The sequence below is a fragment of the Triplophysa rosa genome, linkage group LG7 (genome assembly GCF_024868665.1).
Source record: "Triplophysa rosa linkage group LG7, Trosa_1v2, whole genome shotgun sequence".
NCBI lineage: Eukaryota > Metazoa > Chordata > Actinopteri > Cypriniformes > Nemacheilidae > Triplophysa > Triplophysa rosa.
Window position 1 is genome coordinate 2,140,259 of NC_079896.1, and position 18,051 is coordinate 2,158,309.

The 18,051-nt window shown below is 42.2% G+C and overlaps 1 protein-coding gene across 8 annotated transcripts in view; it reads left to right on the plus strand.

The window, feature by feature from the left end:
* Positions 1 to 18,051, plus strand: part of LOC130556580 (R3H domain-containing protein 2) — a 35,663-nt gene that overhangs the window by 16,393 nt on the left and 1,219 nt on the right. For 2 of the 8 annotated variants that reach the window (XM_057337710.1, XM_057337709.1), the window contains exons 2-25: positions 5,284 to 5,423; positions 5,898 to 6,089; positions 6,429 to 6,470; positions 6,960 to 7,049; positions 7,144 to 7,267; positions 7,492 to 7,570; positions 7,960 to 8,019; positions 8,740 to 8,880; positions 8,970 to 9,078; positions 9,224 to 9,319; positions 9,485 to 9,516; positions 10,772 to 10,825; positions 13,049 to 13,281; positions 13,385 to 13,599; positions 13,718 to 13,810; positions 13,950 to 14,228; positions 14,336 to 14,465; positions 14,577 to 14,737; positions 14,815 to 14,972; positions 15,055 to 15,155; positions 15,291 to 15,436; positions 16,511 to 16,655; positions 16,898 to 16,992; positions 17,234 to 17,318. In XM_057337710.1, the coding sequence (XP_057193693.1) occupies positions 5,946 to 6,089; positions 6,429 to 6,470; positions 6,960 to 7,049; positions 7,144 to 7,267; positions 7,492 to 7,570; positions 7,960 to 8,019; positions 8,740 to 8,880; positions 8,970 to 9,078; positions 9,224 to 9,319; positions 9,485 to 9,516; positions 10,772 to 10,825; positions 13,049 to 13,281; positions 13,385 to 13,599; positions 13,718 to 13,810; positions 13,950 to 14,228; positions 14,336 to 14,465; positions 14,577 to 14,737; positions 14,815 to 14,972; positions 15,055 to 15,155; positions 15,291 to 15,436; positions 16,511 to 16,655; positions 16,898 to 16,992; positions 17,234 to 17,318 (2,812 nt within the window). In that variant the 5' untranslated portion in view covers positions 5,284 to 5,423; positions 5,898 to 5,945. Of the gene's footprint in view, positions 1 to 5,283; positions 5,433 to 5,897; positions 6,090 to 6,428; positions 6,471 to 6,959; positions 7,050 to 7,143; positions 7,268 to 7,491; positions 7,571 to 7,959; positions 8,020 to 8,739; positions 8,881 to 8,969; positions 9,079 to 9,223; positions 9,320 to 9,484; positions 9,517 to 10,771; positions 10,826 to 13,048; positions 13,282 to 13,384; positions 13,600 to 13,717; positions 13,811 to 13,949; positions 14,229 to 14,335; positions 14,466 to 14,576; positions 14,738 to 14,814; positions 14,973 to 15,054; positions 15,156 to 15,290; positions 15,437 to 16,510; positions 16,656 to 16,897; positions 16,993 to 17,233; positions 17,319 to 18,051 lie in introns of all 8 variants that reach the window. The other 6 variants (XM_057337711.1, XM_057337713.1, XM_057337712.1 and 3 more) reach the window with 5 other exon arrangements.

The following is an 18,051-nucleotide window of genomic DNA, read 5'->3' on the forward strand; positions in this document are numbered from 1 at the left end:
TGCAAATGTCGCGACTGGCCAATCAGAATCAAGCATTCCAACGAGACGTGTAATAATAATATTCTTATAAAACAGCTGCTGTTAAAGCAACACTATAGAACATATGCTCACGGGTCCCCCATGTGGTAGATAAGCGCAATTGTCTGTTACCAGTGTTGTAAATAATGTCGCTGTATGCACTGAAACGTTGTTTGGAAACCGTGTCGCACTCTTCCGCAGGCAGGGCATGGGCTGGGCTGTGTGTACCGGTCCCAACACAGAACTTCAGGTAGCAACAGCAGTAGAATTCGTCCGGTTAAGAGTTCTACCACTGAAATCATTTTAGAGACATTATTTTGAGGTCGAAAAACTTCAAAGTGTTGCTTTTAACATCAACTTTCTGGTATCAAAACCTATAAGTGACATTCAACTAAAGACACTTTCCATAGTTTCAGTGATTTTTCTTTATATACACTGTGTTTTTCCTCTGAGGGAATGCGGTTGTAGAATGAGCTTGTCACTTTTGTAAACAATAGCGTCCCGCTGTCAGAGGTGTATTTAGGGATGTAACTTTACACTGGTGCTGATGAGCATCAGTCATTTACTCTAGGCAGCATGGTTGTTGTTGGCTCAGATCCCTCACTAACCCCTCAGTGCCCTTTCATCGTGCCCGGTATGCTGCCATTTTACTGACCCTGATGCTTTAGTAGCACTTAGCTTGCTCTCCTGTGTCTAAAATCCAAGCTTTGCATTCTGTAAAATACTTTGCCCCTCACAGGACCAGTGACGGCCATACAGTCTGTCATGTACCCACAGGATAAGTGACAAGTCAGACGTGTTCACGAGTGTCTGGCCTTAGACTCTTTTAGTGCCAGTTTGAATGCCAGTCTGTGGCATATGGTGAGGTAATACGGTAATCAGAGCGCATGTTTCGGTATCTCTATGCAAAAGGTATGTTAAGCGGTTTTGCTGCTTTCCTCTCTTCACACTCTCTCTCTCTCTCTCTCTCTCTCTCTTGATGAAGCAGTAGGGGGAATGGATGAAAATAGAAGTGTTTTTCCACTGAGTTGGAGGGTGAGCGAGAGAACACGTGTGTGCAGGATGGGCAGCGGTGGATGCGGTGCTGTTCTTTTTGGAGGCGAGCTCTACCTGAGCAGATGGCTCAGCTCAGTGTGAATCGGGCACTGCCAGAGCTGAACACGTCACGGAGGACACCGGTACATTACAGACTGAATGCAGCACATGCACGTTTCAGGCTGCATGATTTGCATCAAAGACATCACGGTGAATTTGTAATTTTAGGGAATGTGCCCTCAGTCTCTCTGAAATAAGTGAATTTGCACGGCAATAGTGAATTTTGCAGGCTGAACTAAAGTGAATCTCAACTTTCTTTGGAATCAGGCAGTCACGCAGGGAAGCTGCTGTGTCGACCTAATGGCTGCCGGTTTTGTACACTAATAGAACACTAGCGTGGGCTGTTAACATCAGTCTGCTCCTTATTTTCCCAAACCAGGACTTTATTTATGGCTTCTAGTGTGACTGTTCAGTAAGGGTAACGGTGCATGTTAATGTTGGGCGTGTGCAGACATATCCTATGTTAGATCTAAGTATGTTACATGTGAAGAATTTCGTGATAATAAAGATGTATTGATGTAGGATATATTGTATCAGTATATAAAAAGAACACAACAATGCACTGATCTGACACCCTAAATGGCATATTTTCAAATCTGCTAAATCCACATTTCTGTGTCTATTTTTGGACCAACACACAAATGTCTCTTGTTGAAAATAGTTATGAATTGTGCCAATATAATTTAATAAAGTTGTAACCAAATTTCAGATTTGATCAATTTTTTTTATAAAGAGTTAAATAAAATAAATTCCAAGTATTTTGCAAATATTTACAATCTTAAAGGAACAGTTCACCCAAAAATGAAAATTCTAATCTCACTAATTTCCTCAAGGATTAACCTTGTTGAGGTTGTCATTTTTATGCGAGACGTTTCAAACATTGATGATGTTAATGATTCTCATCATGCAAACCTTTATCAAATGACTTTTCTGCAACAACATAAATCGTATCCATAGTCAAGCTGTTATATTATAGTCCTGGACTTGCACAAAATACAGTTGTTGGTAATATCTCGAGGCTATATCAGGTGCTCTTCGTGGATCTGTGAATGTTTTCCTCTTGTGTACATCACACGCTGTCTTCAGATGATGCTCTGAATGATGTTGAGCAGGAGGATGCTGGTAAGAATCTGTAATGTGCTTCCTTCACCTGTAGTTAACTGCAAAGCAATTCTGCAGAAAATGACTTCTGGCTTTTTTGTGGTGTTATAGGTGGTTGCTAGCTTGTAATGGGTTACTAGAGGTGTCTAACTGGTTTCTAATGCCGTCTGGGTGGTTGCATATTGGCCCAGGTCACATTTGCAATGGTCATGGGTTTGATCCCAGAAATCACACAAAATGCACTACGTCTTTGGACAAAAGCTTCTGCCAAGTGCATAAATGTAAAATGTATGATGTTCTGGCATGCGGATGGCCTTTTTCTTCCTCTAAAAAAAAGTCCATGGGTCTAATGTAATAGTGATGCTTTAGCAAATGCATTCATCGCTATGACAAATGAAGCGAGATTTCTCAATGTGTTCTGAGCTTTAGACCAACTGCTCAGTCTGGTTCTTGAAGTCTAACCTGCTCTCATGCCTTTCTCTAATGTACAGACGACACACCCTCTGACACTCATTTAGCACCGCTAATGAAACCGGGATCGAGAGATCTAGCATCCAGAAGTCACAAATAGTTCCCTTCGCAGATATTCTGCGCTATTTCTGTATCGCAGCGCAGTGATGTCTCCTGCTACCTGTGTCAGACATAATTGGCATCCTTTTCTGCACGGAGGCGGCACGGGTGACCGAGAGAACGATAGAAGAAAGGATGCGGAGTGGGGGGCAGCAGAGGGGGTAAAGTATGTTGGTTCTGCCCTCTAAACACACGCACAGGTAATTGGGGCGGTTCACAGAAGTGCAAGTGTGTGCATGTAATTGGGGGACGGGACAGATGTGCACCACATGGGGCGGAGGGAAATCTGTTCTCTCTTGGTGACAGAGCCTGTTGCCATGGAGCTCCTCGTCCTATTGGCGGAGGCGTCATCCAATGGCGTGGCGGTTTCATCATTGAGAATTTTCTCTCTCTCTCTTGAACGCGGAACATTGCATAAGGTTTGTAACAGGAGCCAAAACGGGCCCAGAGTTGAACCTGACACTTATTTTCAGAGAATGAAAGATGGAGATGGGCTGAGCGGTTTTGCTCCCACACAGGCTGTGCATCTAATGATCACAGAACCTGGGGCTCTGTTCACAAAACACTTACTAGTGAGGTTGACGATCGAGTCATTCTGAAAAGGACTCATAGAAATTTGAGCAATGGACCTAATTGTCATTTTATGCATTTGAAAGGTGCTTATCCAAAGCAATTTATAATTTAATACTGTATGTGGGAATCATCAAACCCTTGACTTTAGTGTTGATACGCCGTATTATTTACAGGAACACGGTCTCTGCCCTGTGTCATGACATGCAATATTTTGTTGCCGTTATTGGTGTGAAATGTTTCTGTGATGGGACTGTCTCTTCCTCACCGATCATCAGATCCGCTGACGTCATCCTCCTCCTCCTCACATCCACCGACTCCTAAGGGAGCGACTCTGACTCATACCCCCCCACCCCCCATGGGTTCGATCCCTCCTCTGCTGTTCACCCCCCCTCCTCATCTCTCATTACTGGCTGCTTCATGACTCGATCTGTGTGCAGCAGGATGTTCGACAGTCGCTCTTACGTACACCAGCTTTGTGTGTGTGTGTGTGTGTGTGTGTGTGTGTGTGATGGCTGTTTTTAGCAGGGAATCCTTTTGTGACGCACTTTTCCTGCATTAGTGATCTGGCCATCAGTGAGTATTGACTTCACACACACACATGCTAGGAACAGCCCACACACACATATGGTGTTACACAATCACATCCGTCTTTTCCGTCAGACGAGTAGACTGTGGTTTAATCCATTACTTCAGTCTTGTTCCCATAATCATACTAGAGATGGACTGCAGACTGTGTTTCTCATCCGTGTGTTATTTTTGTATCTGATACGTGTGGGTCTGTTATTTTGTAACTTGTAACGCGACGCTGTGAGCCGATTGGCTGTGCGGAAGTCTCGTATTTATTTTTAATCTCTCTCTCTCTGCTCTCCTTTTCTTCTCCAACACAAATGGTAGCAGATGAGGATGACGGTGGCGTCTCCTTGGCAACAGGAGGAGAGAGAACAAGAGAGAGCGCTGTGGCTCATTCATGGGCGCTCCTGTCATTGAGTGTCACTTCATCTTCAGAATGAGTCTCTGTGTCTCTCCTTCATGCGAGTTTTCGAGAACGTCTCATTGCTGCGGCACACTGAGCGTGTGTGTGTGCGTTTTAGTGGCGTGTGTGAGAGCGATTGGTTACTGATGTCATGTGCTCCTGGTGACGTCTTTTCTGCAGTCGGGAATCCCAGCTATTCAAGCACTCTCTCGTTCTCTCTCTCTCCCTCCACCCGTCTGGCTCTGTCTCTGTCTCTCTGCAGTATGACGTCAGTGTTGGAGTTTCCTTTTCTCAATGTCTGTGTGCTTTGGTGCGTGTCGTGTATTTGGATTGGTGCGCTTTATAAGCACTTTCTGTCCGTCTCTTTGTTTTAATAGGGTTTTTTGATGTCAATATTTGTTTGTTTTTCAAGTTTTATCTGAAAACCCGGTGATGAGCAGTACAAAACTTAAAGAGATGTTTTCCATATAAATGTACATACTGCTCTTACTGTATACGCATTATGTATACTGTGCACGGTACGTTTATCTTCTGTATGTATAACATACCCGGATGACCTACATTTACAAAATGTGCAGTACGCGACCAAAGCACACAGATTGAAAAACCGTATCCCACAATGCAATGCGCTTGACCTTTCATTACCAGTGTTATGAACCGGAATATCAACTGCAATTTATACAATTTTCTTTTTTTAGTCATTTGATCGGACAAAGTAAAATGTAAAAAAGCTCAATAATCTTGTTTTCAAGGAGAACCAGACCGAGTTAAACCACGTAATGATGTCATATGTGAATAGCGCGTAGTATTACACTGCACACAGACTTTGCTTCTGTTTGCAGGCATGCATTCTGTCCCACACACACATATGTGCTCATTCTGTGTATTCCTACCCATTTGGTTGTACTGTTATTTGTCCTGAAGCCTCATCAAACCAGTGTTTTTCTCTCCAGCAGGTGGCGCTCTGAGTACATTGTGCAGGATGCAGGAACTCTGAAAACACATGCTTTCATCATGATGTACCCGCCACCCTCTTCTCAGCTGTAGGAGCACTTTAAAGCCCACACACACATACATCACACTACAGCCCCAGGTGAGTCAGGTAAATAATCGTTTTAACAGTTTATAACTGTGTATTTTTCAGTCCATTTTCACACATTCCCATGTATGTTATATGTTTCTATAACTGATCTTAAATTGTCTATCGATTTGGCTTTTTTCCTCTTTACAGCCATTTAGCAAAATTTCAGTAAATACAGTTACTCTTTAATCCTCACATTACGATTCATACCTTTTATTTATATTTTAAAATGCAATCCGATTTTATGTACATATGTGTATTTTTGCCTGTGCATTGTTGCAAAGCAGCATTATAGAAAGCAGTTTGACACTGAAACTTGTTATAGAAAAAAAAATATCAAAGTAATTAAAATAGGAAAATTATATAACAGACGTGGAAATCGTGTCATCTATCCGAATGATACTTTTTAATATAATTTACTGTTTTAATAATTGTGTTTTTATTTAGATTTAAGCCTGTGACCCATTCTTGTTTGTCTTTGATCAGCGTGATCTCTGGGTAAAAGTGGAAAGTGTGCGGCTTTTCTAAGGGAAGATGTCGTTGGTCTTCCCCCCCGACGGGATGGAAGGGGGCGACATCCTGCCTGCTGACGGTCCTACGAGCACCCGTGGCAAAAGCAGCCCACACACCAACACAGACAACACAGAACCCGATGAGAACATTTCACAAGACGCGCAGGTATCGTAACCCACCTGAGGCTTCGAAACATAGAAAGCACAAATAAACATACAGAACGCACACATGACATCTCTTCTTCTGTACTGTTAGAAATGCATAAGGGCAATTTCATTTAACGACTTTAGTTCATTTAACATTAAAAAATAATAATTAACTATATGTCTTCATTAACTATATGGATTATTTTGTTTATTACAACCCCACTTAAGTTTGTGGTCCTCTTTTTGCTTTCATTTACACTCTTCCTTTCTGTATTTAATTTTGTTGTTTGGTTCGTCATTAATCAGTGATTTTAATGGTGTACGTACTGTCAAACAACATTTTCGTTTGTTCTTACAGAAACGATGTCAGAATCACGGCCACACTCGGAAACGAGCCAAGGTAAACGTGCGCTCGCGCACACAAAGCTTTTGGCAAGTGTTAAGAGACGGCTTTAATGAACAGCACAACCACCGTCTATTGACATCTGGATGTTTGAATGTAGTGCATTTGTGTGTTATGGTTCTCATGCAGCCACAGTGCTTGATGGGAAATGGAGTTTTGGCAACAAGTGCTTCTTTTGGCACTAAACAAATGAATCTAAATTTGTCTACATTTCGGAAAACATTAACCAGAAACGCATATGATTAATACCAATTAATTGACACTGTAATAAATGAGATTTTAATAGTTTCTGACTGGTAAATCAGACTTTTGTGATGTTCATGTGCTCTTATCTCCTAAATAATGTCCTTCACACTGAAACAATGTTTCTGCTGACATGAATCTGTGCAGATGTAGTTACATTTCAACTTAATATTTTAACACTTTGTCTGTGATGTTTGGTTTTGTCTGTATCTCTCTAAGCACCCCGTCTGCTTTTTGTCTCAGTCTAATGCAAAGCTGAAGCTGGTGAGAAGTTTGGCAGTGTGTGAGGAGTCCTGTGGTCCGTTTTCAACAGACGGTCCTCCAGAATCACAGGTGACATCTCTCTCTCACACGCACACACAAACGTCATTACAATCTGGTTTGACTTCAGTGCTGTAATTCACATTGAATCTTTGGACATTATCAGGATATTATTCAGCTTCACATAAGTTGTCCGTCTGATAAAGAGGAGGAGAAATCTTCAAAAGACGAGTACGAGAATGAAGAACGGGAGAAGAAGGATAAAACCCCACGCAAGATGCTTTCCCGCGGTAAGACGTCCTCGCTCTTTATCTTGTGTTCTGGTTTGGCACCATGTTTCACTAGCCAGAGCTTTGGACAAATGAGTGTATGACTTGCCGAATAAACCTCCATGGCACCAATCTGTTTGAAGGTAGAAAATGCTAAGGCTCTGGTCATGGGCAGTCTAGATGGTTTATTCATTGTAAATGTGTCCGAATGTGATGATTGAACTTCTGTTTTGTTTTTGCTGCAGATTCCAGTCAAGAATACACTGATTCTACAGGGATTGATGTGCACGAGTTTCTGGTGAACACGCTGAAAAACAACCCCAGGTACAACAATCTTTTTGTCCTGATGCTGTAGATCATCTCACGCTCTAATGGGCATGCTACACATCATAAGTGCTATACTAGATTAGGGCTAGCGCATACGAAAGATCATTCTTTTTGCCCGAGAAAACGGTTAAACATGATTTTTGTGTCAGCTTTTCCTTTTTAACATGAATGAATTTTAATGTAACATTTACACACACATTAAAACTAGTGTGGGATTCTTTGGAGACATTTTTATGAGGTGATAATGGTGTATTGACGTCTTGAGTTTTTAGTGCAGCGCATATTTGATGTGAGGGTTGAATGTGCCGAGTTGACATGTTACAGTGCGTCTGTTTGTTCAACGTTTTACTTGTATTAATTATTTTGATGCCATCTGTCTTTTTTAGAGACAGAATGATGCTGCTGAAGCTGGAACAGGATATACTGGAGTTCATTAATGATGAGAAGTGAGTTTCATACACAAGGACACTAAGAACATATTTAGACATTTGTCTTGCTGTGAAACATCTAAATGTCGTTGCATGAAAAACGAAATGTTAAAACCTTTTTGTTAGAATAAGATGATTGTTAGGCTTGACGTTACAAAACAATATACTTTAAAGTACTGAAGTAGTCGTCAGACATTACTGGATGGTTGGAATGATGGTGAATTTGCTGATTTACACCTCTGGTTCCTCTGTTAAAGGACACGTGTGATTTTGATGTTAACTGAAACAGGATGACATATTTCTTTGTGATTATTTGGACACTAGGATTCACAAGCAGTTGATGTTTGTGGCCCTCTGTTGGTGGCATGAGGGCATTGCAGGAACTGGTTTTCTTATGATTATGAAATGGATTTATATTAACTTCCATATGACCCAGAAGTACACGAGTGTTTTTATTAAAAGTTAATTTATTCAACATGTATTGTCTTTTAATCTATTGCTCAGCTTGTAAATAACAGTAAGCCTCCTAATTCCAAATGTTTTACAGTGATTTTACTACGGTTAAGTGTTATGCGTGTGTTTGACAGACATTTATCCAAAACGACTTTGAAGTTATTCACAGTTCTTGTATAAATGGTCAGATCACCTTTTTTTTGGAATGTTCATGCGGTTTTGTTTCTGTGGCGCTGCGGTAGATGTTTTTGTTGTTTGAAGTTGGATTTGTGTGTATGTTTTCAGTAATCAGTACAAGAAGTTTCCTCAGATGACCTCATATCATCGCATGCTGCTGCATCGAGTCGCTGCGTATTTCGGCATGGACCACAACGTGGACCAGACAGGCAAAGCCGTCATCATCAACAAGACCAGCAACACGCGCATGTAAGATGAACTTTCAATGGCCGTCCCCCACAGGATCGATCGTGACGTATCTGCTGTGATAAATCTCAGACCCTGTCTGTGTGTTTCAGACCAGAGCAAAGGTTTTCTGAGCACATTAAAGACGAGAGGAGCATGGATTTCCAGAAGAAGTTCATCCTGAAGAGAGATGATGCCAGCATGGATAAAGATGATAATCAGGTCTGTGTGCTGTTGCGTTCCAGATGTTCCTTCGGCCTTTCTGTACACTTGTTTCCAATAGATTCTACTCTAGATCTCAAAATATGAAGCGACAACGTTGCTACGCTTCTTTCTTATATTTGTGAAATCTCTGTACTCTGCTCAGATCCGCGTGCCACTGCAGGACGGCCGTCGCAGTAAATCCATCGAGGAGAGAGAGGAAGAGTATCAGCGCGTCAGAGATCGCATTTTTGCACGAGAAGTAAGTGCCAACATCTCAGCGGGCTAGCTTGTAGAAATCTACTTCAGCCACAGTTTTTATGAGACGAATGTGCCACTCTTTTTATTGGGTTTGTTGTTTCTAATCATGTTGATTCTGTAGTTTTCCAATCAGTTGTATTTATTGTGTGTGTCTTTTTCTCTTTAGTCCTCACAGAACGGATACATAATTGAGAACAGGTGAGACACCAGCTTCACTGAATCTGTCTTTGTCTAACCCGGCCATGACTGACCTCCACTACTAATGTATTACACAACTCCATCACTGTTTGATTTACAAAAATAAACAGGATTGTTTGCGCCTAATATTTCTCATTAAACGATCTTTTTTTCGTAATGGTTATTAACCCATCAGTCTGCAAATGTTGCCAAAAAATGTCATTGTTATGTTTAACTATAGAATTACTCTTTAATGGTAAGCATCGAAACACGTAAAAAAGATTAAACTAATGAAACACTCTCTTCTATAGAGATCATGTTGTTTTTATTGCATTTCTGTTTTTTAACATAAGGACTCAAATAGATTTAAGTTTAAGCGTTTAGATCAGTGGTTCTCAAACTTTTTAGATCAAGTACCACCTTTATTAAAATGAGTTGTTCCAAGTACCACCTAATGACCGCCATAGAAAACCACATGAATAAAGACTCAAATTAATAGTAGTGATGTGAATCTTTATCCTGACACCTCGTCCTCCAATTCTAATGTATTATTAATACTACAAACACTTTTACCAGCTGTTTTCAAACTAAAGAACACGTGTTTCAAGTTGGTCAGCAGTAATAGTGGACACAAAACACTTTTCTGTAGTGCACTGTAAACGGGCTCTGTAAATGACTTTACAATGGGGACTTGCAGAAAGACTACAAACTTATATTAAAGACAAACAATGTGGAAAGAATATTCAACACAGAAGATAAATAAATATATACGTATACTTAAACATCAAGAGCTGTATATTTGACAAACAGAGACGGCTTTTGTCAAAACTAAATCATCGATTTAACCTCGAGTAGATGCAGACATAAGAAATACACAAGAAACTTAATTTGCACGCAGCTCGTCGGAAGAGAGAGAGAGAGGGACTCACAAGTGCTGTCTGCTCCCGCTCTGTGTTTGAGCTGCCCGTCACGCACCCGAGTTACATCCACCAACTATTTTAAAAATTGCACATGTATTCTGTATTTATCAATCGTGTATTAAACATTTGAAATTGTATTTAAAACATGAAATGTAAATGAATATATCGATTTTTCTGTCGCGTCACGCACCACCGGGGTCAAGTACCACTAGTGGTACGCGCACCACAGCTTGACAACCACTGGTCTAGATGATAATTGTAGTTTTTATTAACGTCCCTCCCACACACACACTCGCACACAAACAAACACTTTCTGTAACCGACGGCTGCTGTTTTCTTCAATGTGACCCCTGCAGACTGTCCACTGAAGGCTACTCCTCATCCTCACAAAAGAGGAGGCAGATCTTTAGGTACTCTCTCTGCTGTGTGTTGCCATGCGCGTCTCCGTGGTGACCGTGTGTTGCTTTGCGTTGGCTCAGTGCACGGTTGGGGTTGCTAGGGGCCCGTGCATGGCTGTTGTGTGGTTCAGTCTCTCTGGAAATGGACAAACCATCTTTGCACTCTCTGATATGCAACTGCATTTTGATGTGAGTGTGTGTTTGTATGCGAGGACCCGGTTGGCTCGGTTTCTTGGGTTGGGTGGTATGACTCATTTTATATCACTGAAGCATTCTATGTTATGATTGGTTGGTAATCGTTTTAAGTTGAGTTAAAAATGGTCTATTTTCCCATCAGTTACGCCTTGGGTTACCTTATAAATGAAAGGCACTTCATCTCATGTAGTTTTTCTTTTATAACTTAATAGATATTAATTAGAAGATAAGATAAATGACAATTGTCCCACGTTACTAATGCAGCGAGTAACATTTCTCAACAACGATAAACTAAACTGAACCCTGTTTTATCTGTATTATCCTCATCTCTTAGTCTTATATTTATGTGTAGATAACATAAAGCACTGTCCACTGATATCTGTGTGGATAAATCAACAACAATAAACGCTACAGCAAAATCTATTACATCTATATATATATATATACAGTATATATGTGTGTGACCCTGGACAACAAAACCAGTCTTATGGGTCAATTTTTCGAAATTGAGATTTTTACATAATCTGAAAGTTGAATAAATAATCTTTCTATTGATATATGAGTTGTTAGAATAGGACAATATCTGGCTGAGATACAACCGTTTAAAACTCTGGAATCTGAGAGCGCAAAACAATCAAAATATTGAGAAAATCGCCTTTGAAGTTGATAATCAGGGGAACTGTGGCAGACCATCCACTCACAAAAATAAAGTTTTTATATATTTAAGGTAGGAAATTTACAAAATATCTTCATGGAACATGATCTTTACTTAATATCCTAATGATTTTTGGCATAAAAGAAAAATCAATAATTTTGACCCACACAATGTATTTTTGTCTTTTACTAAAAATGTTCCCGTGCTACTTAAGATTGGTTTTGTGATCCAGGGTCACATATCGTCATACCGCCCAGCCCGACCTGTTGCTATGGTTACAAAATAGGATGTTACCGATTTGTCAGTCGCCATGCTGAGCTGGAACACAGTGTGTGATGTTTCCTCATGTTACCTTTGAAACAATATAACGCTGTGTGTTTTAGTGGTCTAGAGATTGGATTCGTGAGCTCATGAGATGCAGATTTGTGTCGCTTGCGTTTAGATTCATTACACGAACACACACACATCACAGGGGTTTGATCGGTGTTCTGGTCAAATCTTCGACAGTCCTTATGTTTGCGTGTTGATAACAGACATGTGTGTGTCAGCTCAGTGTTTACTAGCAGGAGATGTTCCTGAGTTCTGTGGTAGGCTGTAATACTCGCTGCTTCATTGAGAAAACGTGTTTGATGTTTGGTTTGTAAGTAAATACGATGGCATGGAATAAACATCGTATTTTTGCGGTTTTGCCCAATCAGAAATATTTTAAGAAGCCTTTGACCTTCTGTCTGCTTACGTTGAGCTTGAATAGATTGAATTTAGTATTTCTGCTGGTGTAGCAACTTTGTTAACTTTTTCCATATGCTGTATATCTGCTCAGAGAAAAACTGATGGCCTTGTGAAAAAACGTTTTCTATTCGGTAGATTTTCGTTTTCTACACACAGAATGCTAATGTCATTTAAAACAGCCTTCAGTTTCAGTATCGTCTTTTGTTCATTTTACATGTATAATCTATTTGTCATGATTCATTTTTTTTATTTGAGAAGTTTAAATTCACATAAAACTCTTCTGGGGGATTTTGTGGAACGGATTTTTGCCCGGTCAGATCTGTTAAACAGAGCGGAAAGTAACATATTTATTTGTAACAGAGTTTGGGGAATGTGTAGATGTTTATGAACGATAGTATTGAACTCCACTTCTACTTTGACTCCAACTTCTCGGAACGGTATGTGTGTGATAGTTTAAAATTGAAGCCCCGCTCTGTGTTTCTGTTTGTGTGTTTGGTCAAAGCACTTTGTCTCATCAGGATGTTGTTAGTTGTGTCAGGTTATCGTGTTTTATTGGTACGTGTCTGTGTGGAGCTCCCGTGATGATACATGCATGTTTGCGTGTCTCTCGGTTTGTTTCCTTCAGAAATAGCATTAGTGTCTCCTCTCGTCCTCAGGGGGAACAGGGAGAGCTCCAGCCGGGCGTCCAGCAGTCGGCAGAGCAGCACGGACTCCGATATGAAGAGTTTGGAGCCGCGGCCGTGGAGCAGCACAGACTCGGACAGCTCCAACCGCACGCTGAGACCTCCGGTCACCAAGGCCAGCAGCTTCAGTGGAATCTCCATCCTCACCCGAGGAGACAGTCTGGGCAGCCGGGGGTCACAGGGCAGCACCCGGGGCTCCCGCACATGTGAGAAGTCAAGCACAAATGGATTCGTCCGACCACAGCAGAGCATTTTTCACTTCATAAAGAAGCCGATCTTACATGTGCGAATGTGTTGTGTGTCTCGCAGGTCTTCCTACAGTAACTCAAGATGTCTGTGCAACAGTTCAGCCGCCCCAGCAGAGCCGCGGCCTCTTGCCGTGCCCCCCTAACTGCCCATCCAGTGCCCCTCAGACCCAGAACCAGCCACCCCCGCCGCCGCAAACCGCCCTGCTGCCCACCCCGACTCACGCACACGCTCACACGCAGCACGCCATCAGCGGCCACAATCACATGCTGCCTCAGGTGAGTGCCGCACACTCCTAAACTACTGGATTATAAATATTCACTGTACTGCCGTTTCCCCTCAAACATGCTTCCGTTTTCTTCCTTCGAAATGTCTTTTCCTGTCTGTGCTCTGCAGCCGGTGGCGTCTCTGCAGCCGTCTGTGTCTTATTCGAACCCTTCGTGCCCTCAGGTCATCCTGCCCGTTTCTCCTTCCCAGCAGTACAACATGGTACTACTACACTGCTCTCAGTACATTTCCTCTTTTACCTCGTTCCTTACCTGCGTTTAACCTCACGCTTGAGTTTGACCTCTCAAGCATTTTGTTATTTCTTTTAAAGCTGTCTCTCTTTGCCCTTCTCTCTCTTCAGGGAGATGAGTTGACTCCAGGTTTCGGGCAGATGTCTCTCAGTCGTCAGGGCTCCAGCGAGGCCCCGGAGCCTCCCAGCCTGTACCCGCCTCCGCCAGCCGTGCTATCCCAGCATGCCCCACCACAGCCCAGTTACATCATGCCCCCTCCACCCGCCGGATACCAGCCTGCTGCCCCCCACCCGCACCCTCCTCCTCCCCCACCCCCTCCCACGCAGCCCATCCTGCAGACAGCGCCACCTGCGCAGGGCTACATGCAGCCTCCTCCGCCCCCACAGCAGGTAGGATATCTAACACCTGTTGTGCGGTGTGACAGTTTTCAGCATCTCTGGATGTCTCCTGGTTTTTAAATGGACAGAATAAAAAAAATCATCTCTCTGTTGCTCAGATCCAGGTGCAGTATTATTCCACAGGTGCTCAGTATCCTAATTCGGGCCAGCAGTACCGCTCCATATCTCATCAGGTGTCGTACCCCGCTCAGCGCTCTCAGCCTCTGCCCCCACCAGCACAGCCCTCCGGTCAGCATCAATACAAACATTCGATCTCATGTCGAAACCTTTTATTGTTAACGTCATGCTAACATTCAGACACTACTTTTACACACGTGCTCACTGTGTTTGTTTGTTCAGCTCCTCTGCAGCCTATGATGACCAATCAGCAGCCTGCGTATCAGGGCATGATGGGAGTTCAGCAGCCACAGAGCAGCAGTATGATGAACACGCAGCGCGCGGGCATGAACGGACAGATAACAGGGATGATGGTCCAGTATCCCCCCATGCCCTCCTATCAGGTGTGTGTGTCTGACATCAGGTGTGTGTGCGCGCGCACGCGTGTGTGCCACTCACACAAGCTGTGTGCTCTTCTCAGGTGCCTGTAGCCAATGAGAGTCAGTCTGTGGTGCAGCCGCAGTATCAGCAGCAAGTGATTGTTTCGGCGGGTCAGTCGGTTCAGGGTGCGATGCCAACCGCTGCGCCCATGCCTGTTTACTACGGCGTCCTGACCCCCACACAACAGAACAGCACAAGGTAGACACGAACACGATCACTTTTATATGACAAAAGTCTGTGTAGATCTAAGCCTTAAGATCCGTCCGTGCGTGTGTTTCAGCCCATCTGTGGGTTACCTGCAGCCGCCCAGTTCAGACCAGTACCAGATGACCCAGTCCACTTCACCCTGCAGCCCTCAGCCAATACAACAGCAGTATTCAGGTAATCCCATTATATTAAATACAGCCGGATGAATTCCAAATCGATTGAAGGATCAACGCAGTGACATCACCGAAGTCTTACTGCACACTTCCTGTGCAGTTTTTGCTGCTAAGCTTTTATTTTGATGCGTTGTAGGAGTCCCGCCCCCCGGGCCTGGTGTGATGGTGATGCAGCTCAGTGTTCCAAATGGACCACAGCCTACCCAGAATCCCCCACTGGTGCAATGGAACCCGTGCAAATACTACAGCATGGAGCAGAGACCCAGCAAACCAGAGACACAGGTGTGACACACACACACGCACGCATCGTCTCAGACTGTGTGTCAAAAAAACTATTTCCAGGGATTAATTTAAAGTTTGGAGGTGGCTCTTAAGCACCCCTGTGAATTTCCACTTTGCTTTTAGGATAATGTCGAGCAGTGGGATTCATGATGCAAAGCACCCCCAAATAAGATCAACCTTTTATTCTAAAATAAATACCCATCTATAATTTTTATGTGTCAAGAAACATTTCGACTTCGTTTTTTTCAGTTCAAATGTGTTTTTACTCGAGCAACTTTCACTTTGAATGTGAATAAAGGAACTATGGTGAGCAAAACTCACTAGAAAGTAGGGTTGTCACGGTACCATAAACATATCTTACGATACTTATACCTTATGAAATATCACGATACCAAGTAGTATTGCGATGCTGTGTCATGTTCATAATTAAAATCTACAAAATAGACCAAAATTCCTTAATACACAGATCTAAATAAAACACGGTGTATTTAGTGAACTGTATTATACTGCACACTACAATAGTATTAACTGGAGTAATTGGATGAGTTTTAGCAAAAACTGTAGGATACTTTAATATTTACTGTGCTTACGCTCATGTCTAGTCATTTTAGCGACGTTTACTGTAGTGACTACTAAAGATTTTTTTTAACATTGAAACTAATTCAATCAGTGTGCGACAAATTGCATTTATAGAGGATTATAAAGGAAAATGTTAGGCTTACTTTAAATGTGACTACAAAAAACGGCCAGTAGGTGGCGGTACACCATGCAACCCTAATAGAAAGATACAAATTTAAACAATTCTGGAAACTTTGCATGTATCAAAAAGCAGATCGACACTACGGTTAGGAGAACATTTTTGCTTTATCTTTTCGTTGACATTCACTGGGGACCCCTTGCAACTTTCTGGAGGCTGCGGGGGTCCCCAGATCCCAGTTTGAAAACCCCTGATGTAGAGATTCAGGTTAACCTGCCACTGAACTTCATGTAAATATGCAAAAGTGGAGCAGATGTAGTGGTTTACACTTAACACTATTAGTCATTACCCCTGTATGTTTGTATATGTGTGTGTAGGTCAGCACTCAGATCAGCAGTCCGCTGGCGTCTCCCACACAGTCTCCTGCTCCGTCTCCCTCTGGCAGTGTGAACAGTGTGTGTCCGGGTCTCGGTCCGCTGCCTCTCATCTCTCAGTTCCCTCGGCCCGGTGGGCCAGCACAAGGTGTGTGCTGCAGTTTTTGGTTACACCTGCTTTGATGCGATTTGTGGCCTTTTTTAAATCTATTTGTTGTACTGACTGACAGGTGCTTTATGTTGTTTTTGTTTGGAAGTAAATGTTTAAGCTACACCATGCACACAGTATGTGGTTGTGTTTGCATGCGGTGAGGACATGATCTCATATCATCAAGAAAGTGCGTTCGGGACTGCTGATGTGTTAATGACAGAATGTTTGTGTGTCTGCAGATGCACGTTATTCTTTACTGGGACAGCCTCTACAGTACAGTCTGTGTACTCCAACCATCATGCACAACCACAGCCAGTCCTACAGCTCCCATCAGGTGCGATCCTGTGTGCGTCTGTATGGGATTTCCTTTTCTATTACTGGTGATAAAGATGTTGATCAGAAGCGCGATAAACGTATTTCCACCTCTCGAACACTGTGTTTGCTTTCGCTGGATGGTACATTTACTTATCCAAAGAACATATTCTGTCTTGATTTAGGATCTGCCGAATTGAATCTGTCCGTTTACATTATTTTATTGACGGTGTGTCAAAACATTGTTTTGTGTGTTTGCTCAGAGTCAAGGTGGAATGAAACACGGGGCTCGAGGTAAAAGACAAACACTTAAATCCGCCTCTACTGATCTAGGAACTACTGACGTGGGTAAGACACGCTGTTTATACACATTAGGGATGTAATGATTCACTTAGCTCACGATACGGTTCGTTTTGACAAAATGAGTTGAGACGAATTAGAAATGAATTTTCTGCCATTTTATTATTTCTCAAATGCTGCACACTTCTTTGTGAAATAAAAATATCTTTCAGGTCAAATAACAAAACTAAACTGCAATTTTAAAACAAATTCCATATCAGATAAAAAAGGAATAAAACAGTATCTTTAATATAAACAAACTAAGAGTTTGTCTGTGCTTTTCTTGGATTTTTGCATTTAAGAAATATCCGCATATCCACGTTTTCCAAGTTTGCAGTAAACACAGCTGCCCCTGCTGTTCAAAACATGCATTGCGATTCTTATAACATCTCAACCGGCTTGAATCGTCACCTATTATTGGCTCACGGTGAATCGTTATATCCCTAATACACATACAACCTCATGAGGTTAAATCACAATTCTCCCGCTTTACTTATTAAATGCATGATTCATCGCTTTAGGTTCATATTTGTTTTCATAATCTTTCTTTTTAACAAGTCATATTTCTGCCTCACAAACAAGACAAATGACCAATGATATCAGAGGCACTGTCCAATCAAAGTCTATCTGTTTTGAACCCTCTGCTCGTAATGCACCTGATTCACGATACAAATGACGTCATCAAACCCCTTGAATTTCCTGTGCATGAAATCAGGTCCAGTCTACATTTTAGTCATCAGTT